Genomic DNA, 23835 nt, shown 5'->3' on the forward strand with positions numbered 1-23835 from the left:
TAATAACTACTTACTGCAGATTAAGGGTACTCCCATAGCTGTGTCTTGGAGCCCAGCTTTGGGCTCTGTACCGAATTCTCTTTCTTTGAGAGCATTGACACCTGGGGACTCGGTTCCATTGAGGTTTTTTCCTATATCCCATACATCCATGCAGGATACTAAGTTCTTCGTTAAATTACAAATCAATTGCCTGGCGATACAGCTGGACAAGGAATGTTCCAGAAGACTTTGGTTTTTGACTTTAGCTGATAGCAATTTTCAGATGATGATGCAAGCTTCTACACAAAATACGACCAGGCCAGAATTGGGAGCCATTTTGTTGAGGAAACTGAAAATCCTCACCCTTTTAAAAGACTGAGTGACAGCCGACTAATCCCACATTATTCCCTAAATTCAAGGTTGCATTTTCTGCCTCCCTCAGACTAACATCACTTCTCCACGTTGAGAAAGAACCACAGCGGCATTTGGCTTCTGTTGACCTCCCCAACCCAAATCACTGATCCTTTGTTTTTAGTACTTTGCCATTTTGCTTTTGCTTTTTTAATTTGCTTGTGACTCTCTGCTTCCCCCATCTTTTTTTTTTTTTGGTACAATGATTCTTACCTTGTCTTTCCCCAGTCCGTTTCTGACCTGGAGAGACGTGCAGCATGTTATTGTCAGGACTTCCCGTGCGGGACATTTGAACGCTAATGACTGGAAAACCAATGCTGCTGGTTTTAAGGGTGAGAATTTCTTTCATATTCTGTCACAGGCAAAATATTTTTATTTTTCCCCCATTTTAAATGGAGAGCTGAAAGTAGAATCCCTCCAGAGAAACTTGAAATTGTGTGCTGACACACAGAGAGCTGGCCCTTGGAGTAACTAAAAGGCAGATGGATTTTTTTTTTAATTCAGACAACACATAAAAGGCAGATTTCCTTGGCTTCCCACATCATAGGTCAATTTCTTAAAAGACAACTAACTTCCAAGTATAGTCGACCTATGGGGCTTCTAGTTAGTTTGGGGTTGCTGTCATTGGTTACCTGAGTGGTGTTTGTAACAATGTATGTGAAACATCCTCCTCTTCTATAGTGATTACTTCCGTTTCAGTAAAGACTGGTATATTTTGTTCACTGTTCATTTCTAGGCCATGCTTGCTCTGTTTTTGTTTTTGTTTTCTTAAACTTCCACCAACAGCTAACTCTAAGACATTACTTTATGCAAATGAAAAGTGCTTATGCAACTTTGTAACATACAGTCTTTATACAATTGCACGCATCATATCACAAGTGCTGACTGTTTTTCCAGTGGCTAAGGATTATAGTTCCCTCAAACTGTCTTACTAATGGTGGGCAGTTTGTCATCACCCATAATAAACGTTATAACAAAAAGAAATCACATAAGGCAGATGTCCTAAAGTTTCACATGACTTAAATTTTAATCCACTAATATGTTATAGCAAAGATTACTCTCGGTCATATCTGCAGACTTAAATTTACTCCCAAATAATGTTGGTATCATTATATATCCCTGTGGATGAAAACTAGTGTCCCATACCATAGGGGATATCGGCTCAATAATTGAGCTTCTGGTCTTCACATCTTTGGTAACGTGTCGAATAATTCTGGGCAAGTCATTTAAGTACTTTGGGCCCTAACTTCCCCATCTTGAACATTTTAAAAGCTGAATAATATTACCTACATACGATTTCTTAAATATGATTTTAATATATCTTCAGTGAATTATACCCAATGTATGCAAATATCCATGCTGCAAATGTAAAATGTAATTTTAAAAATTACTTGCATTTATAGTCTCATGCTTAGCCAAATACACCAGATAAGCAGTGTCCTATAAAATATTTCTTTGGTTAACATCTTCACTGAAGACGTCACTCCATGTTTAGAAAAAGAATATCCCTCTGTTTTTGAGTAGTAGGAGCCACCTCCCCTTACTCTTAAACTATATAATATAGCAGTGTTCAGTGAGCTTTTAATCTAGAGAGTTGTAAATCCTTGTTGGGATCACATTGTCTGAAGCCCAAATCACGATACTAGATCCCAAAATAGCAATTGCTTCACATGGCATCAAAAACATGTGAGATCTCAGTTGTTGGAGAAAATCCAGGATGTGCTTTGCCATAGGATGTTTCTTTTTGACGAGCCTCTGCACCCTCCCAGCTCTTACTATCTAAATCCATGAGGCTGAGAGGTAGGTCTGGGAAGAAGGAGGAAGGGACCAAAACAGAACTTTGGCTGGTTCAGGGCTCTGCAGTGAACTTTTAGCAGAAGGTTCACAGACTAAACACATTGACCTCCATGAAGCGGAGGAATCAACTTTAACCCAAATAAAAGTCTTAGTTTTACTTATTCCTTTTTGGCAAATTAAAAAGAGCAAATGGTTCTAATAAAAAACGTAGCTCTTTTGAAAACCTCTGTTGGTTTTGGAGAGGGGGAAACAGAGGATATAGACTAACTCCCCAGATCCAAACCTGAGTCTGAAGGGGGCTCTGCAGTGCTCGTGCAAGGAGGAAAGAGCATTTTACTATTGCACGTGACAATATTTAGTATAATGTTTCACCGTTCTCTTAGCTTGTTGCCAAGAGTAACAATTAAAGTTCACTTTTTCATAGATGAATTACCCTGAACGGTCTGGACTCTCAGTGGAATTGTTTTGTAATTTTGTTGATGGCAAGCCCCATATTTCATCTAAACATGATCAGAATAATTTTTTAAAGAGCTATGTTTTTCCCTATCCTAAGCATTACCATCCCCTCCCTGGTGTCCCACAAATAAAAGTGATTAAGGCAGAGGCTCGCAGGAAAAGCCACGTGCTTTGGGGAAGGAAAGGATGCAGGTCACTGGGATAGAACAAAGATGGGCGACTTTTTATGAAATAAGAACTGAGCAAACAAACAAACAAACAAAAATAGCTAATGCTTGGAAGGGCTTCATGCAATGAGAGCTCCATGAGAGCTCGTATTTTAAATGAGGTCAACTAGTTTTTGCAGCTTAGCAGGAACACATGGCCACACATTTCTCCTTAGACGGGAGAAGCCCAGAAGTTGCCTGCAAACAGGAGCCTGTGGCCACTGGCTGCTCTTCTCTGTGCCACTTCAGCCCTGATGCAGAGTGAGGTGTGTGCCTGAAAGGCATCCAAACACATCTGTGCTCCCCAGGGCTTGCTTTTGTTCCCTTAATGTTGACCAGTTTAAGTTGTTTGAAGAGTGTTTAAAAAACAAAAGCAAACATGGGGTGGGGGAAGACCTGAGAAGAGTTGCAGGGATGGCTTGGTAGGTGCACGTCTGCACTGGGGATGTCAATATCAACTTGAGAATTTCCTTCTGCCGCTGAGAGTAGCAACCAATTCAGTATGGGGGTCTTGTCATCAATACACTCGATAGTCATCGCTGGTAATTTCAGAGAAGCCAACACCCTAAAGAACAATTCCTCACCAGACCCTGCCAAGTCCTCACATTTCTGCATGCAGGGTCCTTACATTTCTTCAGACAGAGCCATATGTAAGACAGCCCAGGCAGAGAGCAGAACCAGATGATCGAGCAGCTGGATTGGTGTGGGCCTCTCCGCCAGGCAGGCTTGATGCATGCTAATCCACATGTGTTACGGACCTGGAAAATGCAGCTGCTGGCTTTCCGTTGACGGGCACAGGCAAGGAGGTTAGCCTTGAAAAACCAAGGAATGTGGCTCTCTGCTGACTCATCTGTATGTTTCTCCAAGAGTGGGATTACCCTGGAGTTACATGCTGATGAGTTGGATACACAGAGTTTCCTCCTCCTTTTTCTGCATTCTCTTTATAGGAACATGCTATAAACCATCAGATAGATGAGCTCACAGCGAAGGGAGCCCCTCAAGCTGGAAGTTACTCATCAATATTTTTACGCTAATTGTATCTTAATTTTTAACAATTTTAAGTGAACTAAGATGATTCTTTCTGCTTTGTAAATAATAATAATCACTTATAGTTTAATTAAAAGGTCTTTTGCACATGATCTGTTTTTCTAAGTAAATGTAGTCCAAGGAATGCATACCTATGGAAACTGACTAAACATTATTTGGATGGTTCATTGTATGAGTAATTTTAGCTAAATTTCATACACATTCTGACTTTAAACTTCCTCCAGAGATAGTTGCCTTAAAAGTGAATAAATACCATTCACTTATCAAAGAATCTCCTTGCGGTTATTCATGAGGGTAGGAAAGTATTTGTAGGAGGCCAGATGAACAGATGTGATATTTGCCACTAGAAAACTGAAATCCGAATTCCCGTATTCTGCTACTGATCAGCATTTGCAATGCCGGGAGATGGCTTTGACATTAAATCATTTATTCGGGTTTTTTTTTTTTTCCCCCCAGTGTTATTTCCTTCTCCTTTGATGCCTTCCTTTCCCTCTTATGAAAAGTCTTGTCTAGTTTTTTGGTGGGTTTTTTTTTTTTTTTTTTTTTTGTCTTTTCCATGCTTTTTAATACCCCGTCCATGCTCCTTACAATGCACAAATCAGCTGTAGAAGCAAGGGCTTTTTGCCATTTGAGCAGTTTTCTTCACAGGACTTAATTCATGCAGTCTCTTCGTTTACTTATTTACAAATACTTGCTGAGTACCTTCAGCACACCAGCCCAACACATGACATGCACCCAGAAAGGGGAAGCAAAAGGAAATGTCAGGGGGGCCCCGTGGCATTGTCTAATCCGATCTGGCCACAGAATGACTTACAAACAGAAACAGAAATTTACGCTGCACTTTTCTTCCCTTCCGTCAAGCCCAGATGATCTGCCAGGTCATGTTTATAAATAAAAAGTGTCAATGCAAACTTCCCTGGTCATCAAAAAATGCAGCCTAACTTCCCCAGGAAAAGGCATCTGACGTAGCGACTATCTTTCGTGGCAAGTCACAGATATTTTGACCAGCTCTGTTTGTGCATAGAGGATCCATGGACCAAGCCCAGCACGCTGAGGACTTGCTGAGGACTTTCATTCGGCATTCTTCTAGAATCCATGGCTCCTGTCATTTCAGGAAGCACTTAGCTCTTTGTTCTACTGCTTTAATCTGTGGAATTTGCAAACCCACCTCTCCCATCCTGTGGGAGTTGCCTGGGCTGTGCCCAGCAGGCTGATCCTCCCCTGCCTCCTCTCCTCCCCGCCCCCCCCCACCATTACCTGTGGTTTGTGGATACACTTACAAGTACAATTGAATGCATGCAACACTGGTGCTCTAGTTTTTTTCAAAGTGTCTGTATTTGGATTATATGACTGTATACAGTTAAACTCTCTTAAATTTAGGAACAGGAATAGACATCAGATAATAAATTAGGACCTTCTGTCATCTTTACTAGGCGAAAGAATGAAAAAAATGTCATTGAAAATCAAAAATGACAACTAAGTGAGCGAGGTTACCACGCCTTCCATTTCACTGCCCTCCCAGACTATGTAAGTCTCTCTTTTTCTACCAGCATGTTGCTGAATCCTCCTCATCCCCACTGACTCTTTCTTTGACCACCACTAAACTACTAGACTTTTTTTTTTTTTTAATTTCTAACTGATTTTCCACCATGGGAAAACAATTGACAGTCTAACATGACTTCTTAGCCTCCAAGGCCCTAACTTTTAATAACCTTTATTACCTTTAATTGCCATCATTTTATTTCCACTGGCAGGGCTGGTAATTTTAAGATGTTCCAATATATTTTTAATACCTACCTGTCTTGCTTTCAGTTTGTAACACTTATTAAAAAGAATTAGCCGTGCTGAAACCATTAAGCATGCCATGTGTTGAATTGAAACTAAAGGTTTTGAAATGTGTTCTTTTTGGAGGGTGTGAAGTGATTTCTGATGTATTACTGTTTGAAAGGGTAAAGCTATATTTTATGTTATTATTTCGCTGCACAAATAATAGTTCATCTTTGCCACTTAGCACATTCATGAGATGTTGGTTGTGATGAATAAAGCTACATAATGCGCCTTAATTGGTAATCTGCACATAATGTTTTTTTTTAAAGAGCGCTTTTTTTTTTTAAGGATTTTATTTATTTATTTGACAGAGATCACAAGTAGGCAGAGAGGCAGGCAGAGAGAGAGAGGGGGAAGCAGACTCCCTGCCGAGCAGAGAGCCCAATGCGGGGCTCCATCCAAGGACCCTGGGATCGTGACCTGAGCCGAAGGCAGAGGCCCTAACCCACTGAGCCACTCAGGCGCCCCTGCACATAATGTTTTTGAAGAAAGGTCAAAGTGAAACGTTATTCACCTGGTCAGTGTCGGGGTGGTATTAGAAACAGATACTTGATTCCAGTCCCCGTGCAATCCATAGAAATAAGTCATTGAGTTCTTCTCTTCTAATGCAAAGAAAAACAGGAGTAAATACATTTGATTCTATGGAATAAAATGTGCTCATTGGAAATACCCCCTGATTTTCTTTCAAGATTCCATGTTTTATACTGTTGTACTCTGTGAACTCAATTTCATTTAATATGATTGCTTAAAACTTTTCCTGTTTACTGATCATTGAATACATGAGCTTATCTTCTCGCTCAATCACCAAAAAAAAGATGTGAAACCCGTAATTTCAGGATTTTATCTTTAGCCATTTGTCTGGTAGATGATTTACCTAAATATCTACCTGAGAACAATAATACAGAACACCTGACAGGAAATTGCTTGATCGCTGCTTAATCTAGAGTCCCGTGTCCAAAATATCCACCTGTCCCATCAGAGGGTTCCACTCATGCTTCCTAAACATGGGAGGTTTAAAAACGCCCTCTACCAATGAAAAATGGTGTTTTCTCCATGTTGATCTTTGAGCGGTGGCGTTAGGTTTGTTAGACTTTAGGGACGTTTTGTTCACTTGTGTTTTGCTTTCTCATCTCGAAGTACATAAGTTTTAAATGCATGTGGTTTCACACTTAAAATCCGTCTTCAAAATGGAATTAAAATGATGGTTGCTCTAAGTGACTATTATCTCTCTACCAGATATAATTAGTTAATGAAGGGAATTATGTGTGGAGTAGTTCTGTGGCTTTGCCACAGTCTTAAGAACCTTTAAATTCTAGTATACAGTCTGTTATTGATATTTTCTGTGGCCTTTGAGGAAGCCAATTAAAGTTTCTGTATCTTGGTTTTGTAGAATGTGGGTAGCTCATACCAAACATAATGAGAAGGCTGAGTTGAATGAAAAGTGCTTTGAAAATGGAAAACACCAAACATAAAAAGAGTCCTTTAAAAAAAGGGGGGGGGGGGTCCTTAAATATATATTTTCACATGTCACAGCTTCCTGCTCCTTGAAATGAGGATACAAATATAGAACTATGTTGTGAATCAGAATGCTCGATTGAGGTTGAAATTAATTAAATTACCTTGAGTGGGACGAGAGACAAAATGAATTAAGGACTTTGTAATAAAATCATCACTAATCCATCATATACTTTTTAATCCCATAATCACATATCGATATAACTGTAGTATAATCATATATCAAACACAGCTACACTTAAGTTCTTTTTTGCAAATGAGCCTTAATGTTTAAATGTCACCTTGGCTTCAACCTACTAAATCTTAACAGTTGTAATTAATTGCTTCAACATAGGAACTAGTGATAGGAATCTGAACTGATTGCGGCCATCCATGTCCTACTGACTCTTGAGTCATTAACATACAGTATGCAAGCTGTGAGCATAAAATGTTATTTTTTAACAATATGCAAAAGCTTGTACACTTCAGAGAGAGTGGATGTCCCTTTTTGCGTCATCTCCTGATGAAAATCAATTTCACTAATTCTAATGAGGCTGGAGTTCCCAGGTATTTCTCAAAGTCTTCCTTCAGCATATAAGTTTGGCTATTAATGGCCGCCAATCTTGGTATTTTGTGGTTACAACTGATATTCCAGGCAAAGATAAAAATCATCAAGTCCTAAACCTGATGATCAAAATGCGATCAACCAGGGCCAAACCTATTTTCAAGCCAAAAAGTGTGTTGTGACTAAAAAGTAATGAAATGGATTTCTGTGAAGCGCTAATAATTGAATTCTGACTCCAGTTACCAAAAAAGATACCCAAAAAGGATTTAAGCCAAGACTGTCTTATCAGAATACATATACTCACACACGTTCTCTTAGAAAAGTTTTGTTATTGTTGTTTGTTTAGAAATGCTTTTAAAATTCAACAACCATTTTCTTAATTGGAGTTTGGTGTTTGTTTAAAACAAGACAAAAAACTCACTCAATAGAGTGCTTCAGAACCTGGGCTCCCAAGTCAGACAGCCTGGGAACGATTCTCAGCTATCTAGACAAATAAATAGTATATCTGGTCATCTGTATATATTCTTAAACCACATTATTAGAGTAAGTTTACCTATGATTAAAAAGCACGATTTTAGGGCGCCTGGGTGGCTCAGTCGGTTAAGTGTCTGCCTTCAGATCAGGTCATGATCCCCGGGTCCTGGATGGAGTGCCCCATCAGGCTCCCTGCTCAGCGAGGAGTGTGCTTCTCCTTCTCTTCTGCCCCTCCCCCTCACGTGTTCTCTCTTGCTTGCTCTGGTCTCTCGCTCTCTTTCAAATAAATAATCTTTAAAAAAACCCACACACATGCCATTTTAAGTATACACATGTGTATGCCCACGTACCCCTCACTGGAATCAAGGAGAGAACATTTCCCTCACCCCGGAAAGGTCTTTCGTGCTCTTTCTAGTCGCCTACCCAGCCCCCCATCCTACCCGATGCAACTGGTATCCTTTCTGTCACTAGAGATTATGTTGTCTTTTGTAGACTTTTATATAAGTAGAATTATTCCGAAGTGGTTCCTTCCTCTCTATATAGTATTTTTGAAGTTCCTCTGAATTATTAGTTATATAAGGAGTTAATTCCTTTCTATTGCTAAGTGATTGCCTATGAGGGAAATGTACCACAGTTTATTTACTCATTCAGTTTTCATGGATGACTTTGTGGTTTCCAGTCCAGGGTTGTGCACTGAGCTGGTATGAGTATCTAAATACAGGTCTGGGGTGTGGAGAGACACAGCTTTGTAAACGTGAGACAGTCAGAAAAACTCTAGTTTAAACAGCGACCCTGAGGAGGGAGGAGCTGCGCACGTGTTTCTAACCAGCTGTGTAGAGCCTCAGACAAGGCAGGCAACTTAGACAAAGATTTGGTCAAGGAAAAAGTAGGAGGCCGTCAGAGCTGGCATGTGCGGCAAAGGGAAGGCTGAAGAAAACAGTATTTTTTAAAAAAAATTTTTTTAAAATTTATTTGACAGAGATCACAGGCAGAGAGGCAGGCAGAGAGAGAGGAAGGAAAGCAGGCTCCTTGCTGAGCAGAGAGCCCGATGCGGGGCTCGATCCCAGGACCCTGGGATCATGACCTGAGCTGAAAGCAGAGGCTTTAACCCACTGAGCCACCCAGGGGCCCCTGAAGAAAACAGTATTATAGACAGAATTTGGCACAGTTCTTCATTCGTAGTTTGCACGGAGCTAGAACTGCCATCTGTAGGTCATAGCATCGTTCTCATGTTTAATATTGAATTAATAAACAGTTAATTTTCTGTTAAGACTTCTGTATGATACAAGTTGAGCATAGAATGTGTGGACGTGTGTCAGGTTGTGGCCATTGAAATGCGGTGGGGGTAGCTTAGCAATTCAATGAGCTCCCCTCCCACTTTCACATATTACACACCCTGCTTTATATTCGCTTTTTTCTTGTAACACATCAGTTCTCTCGCAACATATCTTTTTAGTCTGATTTGAGTTATGGTTTTCATTTGTCAGTGATTTTAGTGGATGATTCCGGATGAAGGGTTAACTTCCTTGTTTGTGTGCTCTGTTTTTCTCTAAGACTACTTGGATTTCAATAAATGGGCTTGAACATTTTGAGAAAAAGCATAATCTGCTGATCACTAATGAATTGTATTAATGACACATATATAAACTCGATCAGAGGCATAAATAACTATAATTAGAGGGCAGAAGACTCTGGAGAACTTGACTTACCATTGGGAACTGAAGCTGGTCTGAAATAGGTTCTGGGGTGGCTACATGTTTTGTTTGTTTGCATTTCTCCGAGGATTGGTATTAAACATGGATGAGACCTCCCCGGGGAAAATAATAGTCACGGGGGAGAAGGGAGAGGGACCAGTGTGTATAAAGGGGCAGATGAGGTGTGATGAGGAAAGTAATTGAAAGGAAACTGACAGCAAAGCTACTTGAGTCCCACAGTTAGGAGTTCTCGTTTCCATTTGAAGAACATTTTGGAGACACTGCAGGGATTTGAGAAAGTGAGTTGGTAATAGTAATGACGTCCAAGCAAGTTGATTCTAGTTGCTTGTCTGATGTCAGAAAGAGATTTATTTCTTAAAATGATGATATAAATCCATTGGTCCTACGATATGTCCTACAAAATGATATGTTAGGTAAGAAACCTATTTGCTAAAATGGATGTGAATTCTCTCGCGGTGATCATTTTATATTATTTTAGTATGCAGTTGTATATTCCTGACCTTAAAGGCTGTGACATTCAGTGAAATTTTTGATCATCTCTTGCCTTCCTTCTAAATGAGGGGAGTTCTACAGTTGAGATATATAATCATCTTGGCTATTTTTTTTTTTTTTTTTTTTTAAAGAAAGGGAAGAAATTCTTTTTGAAGTGACTCTTTAATAAACCCAGGGCAAAAAGTGTGAGGACAAGATGGCTCCTTGAAAAATGTCAGGTCAGTAATTGTGCTTCCAGAAGGCCTCACACATCCTCTTTGACCAGAATCTTTTCTCTGGTCATCCTCGTTCACCGTGACCTTCCGAAAGCCACTTAACTTCCAATATTCAAATTACTTTTCACAAGCAGTTATAGTCTTTGTATTCGCTTTGTTTTTGCATATGACTTTATATTTGTATATGACTTTAGAGAAATTTAAAGCAAGCAAGCAAGCAACATAATTCTGGGCTAGCCTCTTGAGTTGCTCTAAGATGGGTGCAGGTTGTGTGACAGAAGCAGTGACAGTTTATAAATGACTTTTGCTTAAGGTTTACGTGCATATATTTTTTCTTTGCCATGAAGCAAATTTAGAATCATTGTCTATAATCCTAGGAAACCGCATTACTCATTTGAACCCACCAGAGGCTACCACTATATACTTTCTTAATGTACTGTGCGAGATGGTTCTGTCTGGAAATCATTTGCTTCTTTTCATGTTGTAGCCTCAGAAGTATCCTCCGAGCCATGACCGAAGATCTGCGTTCAGCTTGGTTGTAGAATTTAATATTGTGCATCTCAGAATTCCCTGTCGAATTCCAAGCCACATTTGGCAAAGCAGATAGACAAAAATGTAAGAAATATCTGGGGTTGTCTGATGGGTTGCCATTGTTGGTTGCACAGGTTATTAACTGCACTAGGGAACCAAACTGAGGGGTTGAGTAGAGATGGAAATCCAGCCTGTGACCCAGTCACCAAGCTGTGTGCCCCAGAGGGGAGACGATGTCCACCTAGAGAAAGAATTATCTTTCTCTAGTTCATGGAGATCCCACATGGCCAGCCGTATTGCACAGAATTCCACGGTAATTCCTCTCAGAATTGTTGGAGGCATGAATATCTTTTAAAACATACTGACCCAGAGATGGTTTTGTTCCTTCTCACCTTCAGCTGTTGCTTCGACCTTGACATTCACAAAAGCACCAATAGTGAACTAACTCAGTGTTACTAGAGTCAAATAGAGCCTCCCAGTGCCCGTGATGATTTCATCAGAGCTCTCTAGACAAGCGTTCGAAGTAAAATCTTGGAATTTTAAGTGAGTGTGAGTGCTAAGTACAAATCCTTTATTCTTTTATACGCTTTTTACCTTCTTTCATTTTTGTGACCAAAAATGATTGATGCTTCATGAATTCAAATGTATAATCTCTTTCATTTGGGGTCAGTAGAAGATTCATATTCGGGGTGAAGCATCCTTTTGAATATTGACAGACAGGGGCTGCCTGAGCACAGACATAAAGCAGTGCTGAAGGCTTTCTTCGAAGCTTCTGTGACTATCATCCAGCTGTCATGTGAAGGTGCTCCCCATGGACCATCTTGTCTCCTGTCTGTGAAATAAAGTTTTAAATGTGAAAGGAGCCATGTGATTGAGGCACACGGGAGAAACTCTGGTAGGAACTTGTACATATCAGCTTGGATGCTGACGTCACTCTTCCCAGCATAAAGGGCAGTTCTCTGCCCCGAATCCAACTTGCCTGTGACCACACTAAGTTGGTGGTAAATGGGCACTGCATTAGCTGTGAAGACCGGTTCAGGATCCATGAGGGAGCCTGAGTAAATAAGAGGGAAAAAAGGGCCTTCTGATGACTCTTTTTAAAGTATGGTTTTAGTAAAGATGGCATAGCCCATCCTTTCCCCCCACCCGCCAAGAGATCTTGATGTCGGTGCCAGTGCCTGCAATCAAACCAGACCCAAAGACTCAAGGAAATCCTGAAAATGAATCCTGTCCTCTCTGTACGGGTAACTTCCTTAGGCCAGGGCATCCGGCAAGGTACGGTTACGTGCCGGGCGATGGCTTTGCAGAACCCATCTGGATACATCTTCTGTGAAATAAACAGATCCAGACTTTTTTTTTTCCCCCTTAAAATCTCAATCCAGACTCTTTACACATGTTCACATCTTGCTAGCCTTAGGCATTTCAAAGCAATTAAACTTGTATCGCACATCCCGATAATGGCTTCAACAGGCTTCATTTTATGGTATTATAGCAGAAGACATGGTACATCCAGAGTCCTCATTGCAAAAGCCAGAGAAAAAGGGTGTTATGATCGCTGCTGGATGTTAACAAATGTGAAGTCGTTCTTTGCTACTCGGTGCTGTTCTGCCACCTGCGCATGTCTGGCTAGCTCTAATTTGGGAAAAAGAAAAAAAAAAGGTTTGGGCTTGACTATAAAATAAAGGATCTTTTCCATGTTAATAATATCTTCACCCTCAGAGAAAATCCCTGATAGACACGACTGAAGGAGGTCATCCTCAGGAAGAACAGGGGAAGGGGGTGTGGGCCAGATGTTAACTTTCCCCCCAAGCCCCACATATATCTTTTTCTGCCTGGGATATTTTAATGAGCTTTGAAGAAGAGAGCCGTTTTCATGCTGCTGACTTGCAGAAGGCAAAGAGGGTAAAAATGTTCCTGTGTTCGTTTGTGGTAGACAGAGTTGTGACAGAGAAAGCTGTGAGATGTCTCTACCCTCTTTGCCACTTCGTCATTCTGAGGATGATGCTTAATTCGAGAAATGAGTTGCAAGAAATACTATATGTCTTATAGACACGTAGTCTGCTGTCATCGACAGATATGTATGTGATGCAAAGATTCTGAACACTTGGGATTGAGTCCGTGAGACTTGGGGCAAGTTCTTTTATGTTTATGAGGCTTACTTTTTCAGCTGTAAAATGTGAATAGTACTATCTTGCCAATAGGACTGTTGTAAAGATTTCATTAGTTAATACGTAATAAAAAGCATATGTGAGATATTATTTTTACCTCCCATATAAAATTTCTTCTGGGCATCTTATTTTGGGAAGCATGCTTGATACATTAAATGTTCTTCAACTATAGAGACAGGAAGATTAGTTAAAATAGCGAGATTTAAATGCATTAAATAGAACCTTTAGAGCATTTACTATTTTTCAGCATTGTTACTGAGCTTGGTGTTGTATCTCAACTCTGTCAAGCCCAGATTCTGGCCTGGGAATGAACAGAGTTTAACTCCTCGAGTGATGTGCCTCCGAAGAAGGAACTATCTAGAGCAACCGTGCTCAATGAGTGAGGGATATCTATAGGTTAATTAAGGGAACTTATCTCCCTAAAATATCTCTATAAGGGAAGCCATAATGTGTGTGGTAACCCATATGAAAAGACATTAGCATGATTTACCATAGAGTCAGCTTTCATTTCTTGTGCTGCTAGCATGAGGGGAAGGATATTAGGAACGCTGTCCCCAGACTCAGACCCCGTGTTGGAGATTAGCCTCATTAACCAGGCTTTATTAACTGGGGTTCCAGGATTGATGCCGGCCCTAAGACCCTCAGGGAGTGGTTCTCAGGACCAACATCAACTTTATCTGGGAACTGGTTAGAATCTAATGCAAATTCCAGACCTTAATTTCTTCATTGTTGGTTTTTGGTTTGTGTTTTTTTTTTTAATTTGTATTTAAGTAGAGCTGACACACAGTGTTACATTTGTTTCAGATACACAAATGATTCAACTTCTCAATACATTATGCTCTGTTCACAACTGTATCTGCCGCCATATGCAATTACGTTATCACTGACCGTTCTCCCAGTGCCATGCCCTTTGCTCCTGTGACTTACTTATTCCCTCTCTGGAATCCTGTAGCTCCCACTCCCTTTCCTCCCCTCTCCCTCTGGCACTCATGAGTTTGTTCTTTGTATTTATAGGTCCAGTTCCACTTTCTGTTCATCCGTTTGTTTTTTATACTCCGCATATGAATGAAACCATATGGTATTTGTCTTGCTCAGTCTGATTTACGTCACTTGGCATGTTGTCACAGATGGCAAGATCTCATCCTTTTTTATGGCTGTGTAATATTCCAGTGTGTGTGTGTGTGTGTGTGTGTGTGTGTGTGTGCGCGCGCGCGCATGTGTGTCTGTGTACCACATCTTCCTTAGCCAGTCATATATCTGTGGACACTTGGGTTGCTTCTATAATTTGGTTATTGTAAATAATGCTGCGATAAACATATGGGCACAGATGTTTTTCTAAATTAGTGTTTTTCCTTTCTTTGGGTAAATATACGATCGTGGAATTCCTGGATCATGTGGTATTTCTATTTTTTAATTTTTTTAGGAACCTCCCTACTGTTTTCCACAGTGGCAGCACCAATTTCCCATCCCACCAGTAGGTCACAAGGGTTTCTTTTTTTGCCACCTCCTGGCCAACACTTGTTGTTTTTTGTGTTTTTTTACTTTAGCCAATCTGACAGGTGTAAGGTGATCTCATTGTGGTTTTGTTTTGCATTTCCCCAATGATGAGTCACGTTGAGCGTCTTTCCACGTGTCTTGTGGCTGTTTGTATGTCTTCTTTGGAAAAAATGTCTATTCAGGTCCTCTGTTCATTTTTTAATCAAATTGTTTGGGATTTTTTGGTGTTGAGTTGCAGAAGTTCTTTATATTGGACATGACTTTAAAACCACTAAACAATGGGACCCAGCAGTGTGGGCTTCCCCAAGTCCTCTGGGTGATTCTGATGCTCACGCTAGTCCCAGAACCGCTGACCCAAGAACTCCCCTGCACATAGTGAATCACCTTTTTTTCCTGCACGTCTAAGTGCTAAGTGCTTCTAAGGTGCTGCCCTTAGAAGACATGGAAACATAAAGTCTCAAATCATTTCTTTTTCCAGAGTTTGGATAGGGAATCCTAAATCTGAAAAGTGCCTTTTGCACCCAACTGCACTCATGCTTTTTTTTTTGCCAATTGTACTCTAACCCTCTGTTTTCAAATTTTGTATCTGCCCCCCACCCTTGGAAGAAAAACAAAAACAAATAAACCTTTTCCATCATCCTACTGCCTTCATTTGGTCCTCCCTTATACAACTAAAAATTCCCAGCAAGTCCTCTGAATTAGCTGCTTCCTTACTGGTGAGCCCCTCTGTAATTCTCTGCAATCTTGTTTCCACTTCCACCTTTGAAGTGAAATTACTCTATGAGACTTTCAACCATCTCCTGCTTGCCAAATCAGAAGCCCCTTGTTTTTCTGGGAGGTTTCCTGCTTTTGATCTACCCAATCCACATCGCTTCCCTTGCCTTTTGTGATGCAAAGCCAGAGCCCTTGCTCTGGGACACTTTATTGATGCCTTTCTCTCCCTTCCTTTACCTTAGCCATTCCCTAAAGTCTTTGGCTTGGAGAGTTCTGGAGGGAACAGTGCACACTCTCCCCACCTCCTCTCTCCACGCTCCCCCCCCCCCGCCCCACCACCTCTTAATTCCTCAGCTTTTCTCCCCCCATCTCTGCCTTCCTTTCAGTTACAAGGATCACCTCCTTATTAGTGATTTTCAGTTCTACATCGTCAACGTTGTCTTCATCCATTACCAATCTAAAATCTCTCCACAGAGCTCCCCCTATGTCATTGCAAACTCAAAATTCCAGAAACAGGATCTTTCAGTCATCTTTTACAAAACAACTTCTCCCAAAAAGGTACCTCGGTCATCAGCGGGGACTCTTCTCTAGATCACCCCGTTCACCATCTTCCCTCTCCCTCTCCTCAGTCTCCCACGATGTGGGCATTGTGACATTTCATTGCCTCCTCCTAAGTTGACTTCTTGTTTTGGTCACTGTGTCCATAACCTGGTTTACCATCCGTCATACCTGCACCCTTGAAAGAACCAGTTTCCTGCTTCCTTCCTTCTAGCCTTTCATATCCTATATACAATTGCCAGATCACTCCTTCTAGAATATCTTTTGAATTAATGTCATTTCCTTGATCATTGGCTACTGACTGCCTGAGGTCAAAATCCATCCGTGGGTTTTTAGGGCCACACAGCTTTCTTGAGGAAGCCACCATTCCAGATATCCTGCTTTCATTTCCTAGCCCCAAAGATACCTCCATGAATCCACATCTTACTTCAGGATTGAAGAACCATCTCAAATCTTTTTCTTTTAAGAGGATACACAGTCCTCATTAATGGCCTATTTTTTTTCAGAGTTCACAGGCATTTCCATGTTATTGTCCCTAAAACTTAAAAATGATTTGAGTCTTATGTAAATGAAAAGGAATGTTCATGAGAAGCCTTACATAGTACTTGAAACTTAGAAAGATAAGTGGTAGCTTTCTTCCTAATGAGATGGTGACATTCCCAATCACAAGGAATACCTTCTTCTTTGTTGTCCCTCTGCTTTGTGTTTTGCAACCATCAAAGCAATAGTGGAAAAAAAAAAAAAAAAGCAACAGTGAGTAATGGCTCCGTATCACATGAACCATGGACGAAATAACCATGTCTTTACAACCACTGTTAACCACTACCTGTGAAAATGCACTCACCGGAAATCAAGATCAACCAGAATTTCTGTTCCTTCCTTTTATGAGAATGTAAGGACAAAGCAAATATAAAGGAAAATTACATGAGGAATTACCTAAAAATAATATGTAAATGATTCACAAATGTGAATTTTGGCTGCCCGTTCACCAAGATCCTAGGGTGGTAACTGTTGGTTCAAGTTACATACCAAGAAGATCTAGGCTGGTGAGCTAATAAAAGGGTCAGTCTAATCTTCAGTAAGCTTTTACCCGAAGACTTTTGGAGTACATTTTAGATCTCGTTTTCATCTCTGTCCAAACGATCTTAGTTTCCGAAAATAAGCACAGTTGTGATCCGCGTGGACCCTGGGATACATGGCTAGCTCTCTCCAAGCTGCTAGAACATTTTCCTACCTCCGTTTGAGAAAGACTGGTCAATTATCTTAAGCAAATGACTTGCTTATTATAACCACATTGGAAGCAAATTAAAAGGGAATGGCCAGAGAAAAGAAAATAATTAGACTTTTTTCTTAAAATAGAAAAGGGCCCTTGAGAGAAGGCTGGCATATCTCCTTAACTCTGTAAATTAAAAACAAAAAAACAAAAACTAATAGATATTTTTACATATGCATATGTGACAGAATACATCATGTGTCTATACTCCGCATCTAATTAAGTCCATTGCACATGGAGAAGGGCTCACCAGTGTTTTCCTCAACCCTTCTCACTCCTTGTCTGTGCAGTGATGAGCCTGTCAGACTCCTGCAGCTGCTGACCAAACCCATCCCTCGGGGAGCTTTGAAGTGCAGACCCCGCAGGCAGCCAGGTAGCAGTGTCTGGAAACTTCCCACATGCAAGGCCTCAACAGCGCCAGTGATGGCTGGCATGTTTGGATCTGGCTGGAGTTGTTAGTAGAGCCTGAGATTTTAGGAAGAGCGAGGGAAAGATAAAAACAAGCCGTGCACAATAAGGAAGGTGTCGCTCCTGCTCCCCCCTGAGTCTGCATTTTACACCACGGGACAGAAGAAAGCGCTGAAACTGTCGCTCAGGCTTTCTAAGAAGCTTAGGTACCTTTCACCCTGAAAATCTTTTAAAACAGTATGAAAGGGGGTGCCTGGGTGGCTCAGTGGGTTAAGCCGCTGCCTTCGGCTCAGGTCATGATCCCAGGGTCCTGGGATCGAGCCCCACATCGGGCTCTCTGCTCAGCAGGGAGCCTGCTTCCCTCTCACTCTCTCTCCCTGCCTCTTCGCCTACTTATGATCTCTATCAAATAAATAAATAAAACCTTTAGAAAAAAAAAAAACAGTATGAAAGGAAGAGACTGATGTCGGAGAAAGGGATTAAGGAAAGGGACGATGTGGGTAATTCTGGAAGCGTCCTCCTTCCATCTGTCTGTGATATTTAGGTGTCGAAATGCTGATAGAGGACTGAGGAGCTTTGCTTCCCACCTTTTCATCCTTAGGAATCTTACATTTTATGTTTTCCCATTTTGCTATTTCTTTTTACTTGAAAAGGGCAGTCCTTTAGCGGCCACCTAAGGGAAGTTAAGTGTCATGGGCCCTCTCCTGTTTCATCCTTGCCCCTATTTCGCACATTTGGCTTGGTTTGATTAACTGGCTCGGAGGTGGGAGTTGCGGGGGGGCGGGGGGGGCAGGGGGGAGTCCCTGGCGGGAGCAGTCATCTCAGAACAGGTGGTTCAGCACAGCGAGGATCAAAGAACCCAAAGGTGTGAGGCCTCCAACAGCTGCAGGACCTCTTTGATCCCAGGTTGGAGGCTGTCCCCACACAGATCAAGCAGTGCCCCTCAAGACAGGAATTTTGCGGAACTCCCTTTCAGTCTGGTGGTTTACTTATAGGTAGATGAGAACCGCAGCAGCCCAAGGGCGAGGACACCCCCCCATCATGGTTGGTTCTCAGCTGCCCTGCAGTCTGCTCTCACCCCCTTATTTCCTGCTCTGTGTTTACCACTAACGCCCATCCCCTTCTGACCACCTACCCACCACACCACCCATCTGGGCTTGCTGGTTTCCTCCTCGCCCCAGGAAACCACACGCAGACCTGGTGATCATTTGTCCAGGAGGCTGCGTCCTGGCCCCTGGAACGTCCTCCCTGCATCTCCACCTGGGTTGAAAAGTTACCAGGTGACAAAGCGCAATCCAAATTCCACCTTCCCCTCCTGGGTCATCTTACCTGACTCCAAATTTCAGCTCACGTGTATCCAGCACTTTCTCTACCAGGTTCCTTCATTGCCGTTGTTTGTTTGTTTGTTTTTAACCCATGGATTCTGTACGCTTTTCAAGTCTTGTTACTCAGTCGGTTCATTTGTTTGTCTCATGGTGAAATCGTTAAGTTGCCCTTATCTCGTGCCTAAGAATACGTATCATTTTCTGTTTCTTCTGGGCCCTCACCGAGGTGACTATAGAGTAGCTGCCTTACACCCCCATGAGTGTTACGGTAACTAATCAGATCAATTATTTGGATGTGTTGAAACTGACCCTTTCTCATAATCAAATAAGGGAACCTAATTGATCAACCATGTTTCATATCTTGGTGATTATGGGCATCGTAACCAGTACAAATAGAGTCCAACATGCCCGCTCACCCTCCAGTCACTCAATTATTGGTATTAAAAGATAGGAAAGCTCAAAAGCTTAAAAAACAAAAAATGTTTTTTAATCAACCAAATCCTTATAAATATAACTAAATATAAATAACTAAATCGTTATTTTTAGAGTCAGCATGAACTTTCCATTTGGTGTAATATTAAAAAAAGAAGAAAGAAAGAAAGAAAAAGCTTCAAAATAACTCACTCCACTGGGTGGCTCAGTCAGTTAAGCAACTGCCTTCTGCTTGCGTCATGATCCCAGGGGTCCAGGGATTGAGCCCTGCCTCAGGCTCCTTGCCCAGATGGGAGTCTGCTTCTCCCTTTCCCTCTGCTGCTCCCCTTGCTCATCCTCTCTGCTCTGTCAAATAAATAAATGTTTAAAAATCTTAAAAAAAAAAAAAAAAAAAAGCTGGCTCCAGGAAGGACACTCCACTAAAAAGACATAAAAGTATCCCAAGTTTCACTCATTGGTTATAGCTTCCTGTGCTCGGGAACTCCCCGCCGCCACCCCCCCCCCCAACTTTCTAGCTGAGCTTTCTAGCTTTTCTCTGGAATTGTTAAGGCCTCCTAGCTAGAGCTGTTGTTTCAGCTACGGGTATCTGCTTCCAAACTGTGCAGTCATTTCCTTATGTGCTTAACGATTAGCTTCCCTCGGCGCTTCTAGTCTCATCAGAAAGTGGAAACACACCTGCTGGAGAACATTATCTATTTTCTTGCCTTCTCTCGTTCATCTAGCTGGCAAAAGCAAGGGAAGCCTTCAGATTCCTTGGAATAAAAACTAGCTATACTTGGGGCACAAGACAATTCCACTCTTCTCGACTTATCTGCATAAACAGTCGTGCAGCCTAATGAGGCAAATAGAATGTTTTTCAAGTATTGCAGATTCCCTTTTTTTCAGCTTGCCTGGTATCATTCTGCTTTGTGAAATCTACCTCAATAACTTTGCCTCAAGATCTTTAATTACTCTGTAAACATGCTTTGTTCCCTTGATAGCTTTCTAAATATTGATTTTTGAATCTTAATTAATGTTCCAGCTATTAATTGAATGTTTGCTGCCCACACTCATAGAAATGAAAAATGCAGTTTGAGCTGCTTGGATTCCTCCTCACACCGTTATAGTATCTAACTTTATAGAGTTTTGCATTTTACACAAAGCTTGCCCAGAGACAGCTCTGCTTGATCATCATAAAGTGATTTTCAGGCTCAGGTTTTGCTCTGAGCTTGGCATGAGAAACGTGCACAAATAAAACTAATTTAGGTACGAAGGGCCATAGCACTGCAAGTTGTTCTCCTGGTATATTTGCTATGATTGTAATTTTTTTTTTTAAAATGTGAATATTGGTTCTATACTTAAATAAATATGGTGTGTTAATGATGACTTTACAGAAGTCGGTGATAAAAAGAACAGAGCTCTAGATTCCCCTTATAATTCTCACGTAAACACTTTATGCCGCTTGGTAAATTAAATAAAATTTCTCCTCTATCAGTTGAGTTTCTTCACAAGTATGCATAGAAGCTCTCCTCTAAGCACAGGTGCTCTGCAGACACTGGTGGATGTTCCCAGTAACGGTGTGATGGCCAACTAACTTGACCCAGATAGTCACCAAATAAAGATCTGTTTTGGGGCACCTGGGTAGCTCAGTCAGTTGGGCGTCTGCCTTCAGCTCAGGTCATGACCTCAGAGTCCTGGGATCGAGCCCCTTGTAGGGCTCCCTGCTCAGCTGGGAATCTGTTCTCTCTCTCCCTCTGCCCTTCCTTTCCATGCTTTCTCTTAAGCAAATCAATAAAATCTTTAAAAATTAAAAAAAAATCTGTTTCTGAATTTATAGGTCATTTTAAAGTATGAAAACTGTATTTTTAAAATTGTGTCAGTTATAATCATATCTTTAAAAAAAAAATTAATGCTTCTGAACTACTTAATAGCTATTTCCCTGGTTAACATCATGTTTTAAAAGAGTTTATCCGCCAACATGTTCTTTGTGCGATTATTTTCTCATTAGTATTTACTGAAAACCAAACAAGTAATTGCCAATCAGAATACGTGGAGTTGGTATATTGCCAACATCACCACCCCTCTTAAAAAGATACACATTTATTTTCTTTTTTTCTTAGGCTGGGTATCATGACTGTGGACAAATACACAATTTCCAGTATTTTAAAATACAAAACCTCTCCATGACTGAATAGGCTTTACCGATCTAATGGAATTCCTTCATTTATTAATATTTTATTAATATGATGTTTTTTCCATTCACCTGCCAGTTTGTAGTTGAACTGGAACTAGCCAGCCTCTTTTCTGAACATCTACTTGGGATAGATGCATGAATGGATATTGTCTCTGGAGGGTAGGAATAGACTCAGAAAAGGAATCAAATTTAGAGCCTTTATAAAGACTCAAGATGCTTTTCTACTTAACTCAAGTTTGTTTCTTAGGCTTGAAGCATTTGTTGTATTTGTTGACTCTGGGTGTTAATTTATGTCCTAAGGGTTGTTAGGCTGACAGTTACTGGGGACAGGGATGGGGGGAGGCAGCAAGAGCCCCTAAGCCAGAGTCCAGGCAGCCCTCGTTTTGCCCCCCCCGACCCTCCCCAGTTCCTACCCAACCTCTTCCCCTCCCCGCGCATGCCAATCAAATCTTTCATCTTTTTTCCCTAAACTGAGATCAAATGATAAGTTGCGCTACTTTAAAACCGCCTGATATGATCATGGGGACATTTGGGTACTGGGCAGAGTCAGAGAGCCTGGCATGGCAATGCGTGTTTGGCAATAATTTCAGTCCCTCTAGGGAAAACAATGCCTTGAATGTTCACGATAAAATGATATAGATCATTGCCTGTATCGATGGTTAAGTGATAAGTGAGAATCTGGGATATCCATGAACTTGCATAAGAAATGTCCACGATTCGGTTTCCTTAAGCCCACACTTGACATTCCTCCTATAACGCATGGATAACTCTGACTCTGTTTTAGCTAAGGAGGTGAGATCGCCTCATGTCATGTCCTGTAACTGAAACGAAGTTGTTGATACAGACCTGCTAATATACAGTTACCAACCTGTCATGAAGTTATTGATGAGTTTTGCTTTCTTTATTTGCTTTCTTCATTCCTTTCTGGCTGTATTTCCAGGTTTTTACAATATATATACATTTCTTTTTAATCAAGAAATAGTCATTTATAATAGCAGTTACGAAAGTACATGTATGAGAATCCCACATATATTCTTGCTATCCCTAAGTCAGTTTATTCAGTTTCCTTCAGTATGTCCTGTCCAGCTGAGTACCTGATATTATAATAATGAGCCCTTACATTTGTATAGGTCTTTTTTTTTTAATTTTTAAGATTTTATTTTTATTTATTTGTCAGAAAGAGAGAGAGAGAGAGCGAGCACAGGCAGAGGCAGAGGGAGAAGCAGGCTCCCCACAGAGCAAGGAGCCCGATGTGGGACTCTATCCCAGGACGCTGGGATCATGACCTGAGCCGAAGGCAGCTGTTTAACCAACTGAGCCACCCAGGCGTCCCTTTTTGTATAGGTCTTGATGAAGAGTTTCTCACATGGGACAAATAGCAGTACTTAATCAACTCAGTAATGGTGACAGGATAGACAATCATATCACAAGGAGATTGTGGGTTAGCTCTTTTTTCTTTCTTGCCAAGAATTATGTAATTAGCGAATAGCAAGGATAAAGCAGTAATTCCTAATCCTAACACAGTTTTCCTTTTTTATATGCAGTCATTTTTTTCCCATATGTATAAATTTCTGCTAAATCCCATGAAGCATATGAAGAAATATCAGTCCTAGTTCCTGTCATCAAGCAGTTTGCAGTATAGCTGGGGTACAAAGACATTTGCTCATGGAATTAGCCGTTCGATTAATAAGACATAAGTAAAAAGTGCAGTGTGTAAGGCAGTGTCTGGGACATAGAAGGCACTCAAGAAATGTTGGATGGATGCATGGGTGGGTGGCTGGATGGCTAGATGGGCAGAAGCTCAGACAGACGGACAAATTTATTAGAGTTATAGGGACTAGTAAAGAGAGAAGTTCCTTCATGACAGATGGCTGAGTTTCAGTAAACATCTGTTGACTTTCATTGATCAGAGGATGTTTCAAGCCTTCTAAAACTTGGGAGTAGAGTGTGACCCTGTAGAGAACAGGAGGGAGGGAATTCCAGGCCAGGGTCTCAGCATAAGCCAAAGCAGTGAGGCAGAAAAAACAAGGTATGACGGGGAACTGTAAAGGAATGACCTTTCTAAAGCATAGATTTTG

The 23835-nt window shown here is 41.1% G+C and overlaps 1 protein-coding gene across 5 annotated transcripts in view; it reads left to right on the plus strand.

The window, feature by feature from the left end:
* Positions 1 to 23835, plus strand: part of PCSK5 (proprotein convertase subtilisin/kexin type 5) — a 461872-nt gene that overhangs the window by 231708 nt on the left and 206329 nt on the right. For all 5 annotated transcript variants that reach the window (XM_047699471.1, XM_047699474.1, XM_047699473.1 and 2 more), the window contains exon 10: positions 619 to 722. In XM_047699471.1, coding sequence (XP_047555427.1) covers positions 619 to 722 — 104 coding nt within the window. The remainder of the gene's footprint in view (positions 1 to 618; positions 723 to 23835) is intronic.

The sequence above is a fragment of the Lutra lutra genome, chromosome 13 (genome assembly GCF_902655055.1).
Source record: "Lutra lutra chromosome 13, mLutLut1.2, whole genome shotgun sequence".
Lineage (NCBI taxonomy): Eukaryota > Metazoa > Chordata > Mammalia > Carnivora > Mustelidae > Lutra > Lutra lutra.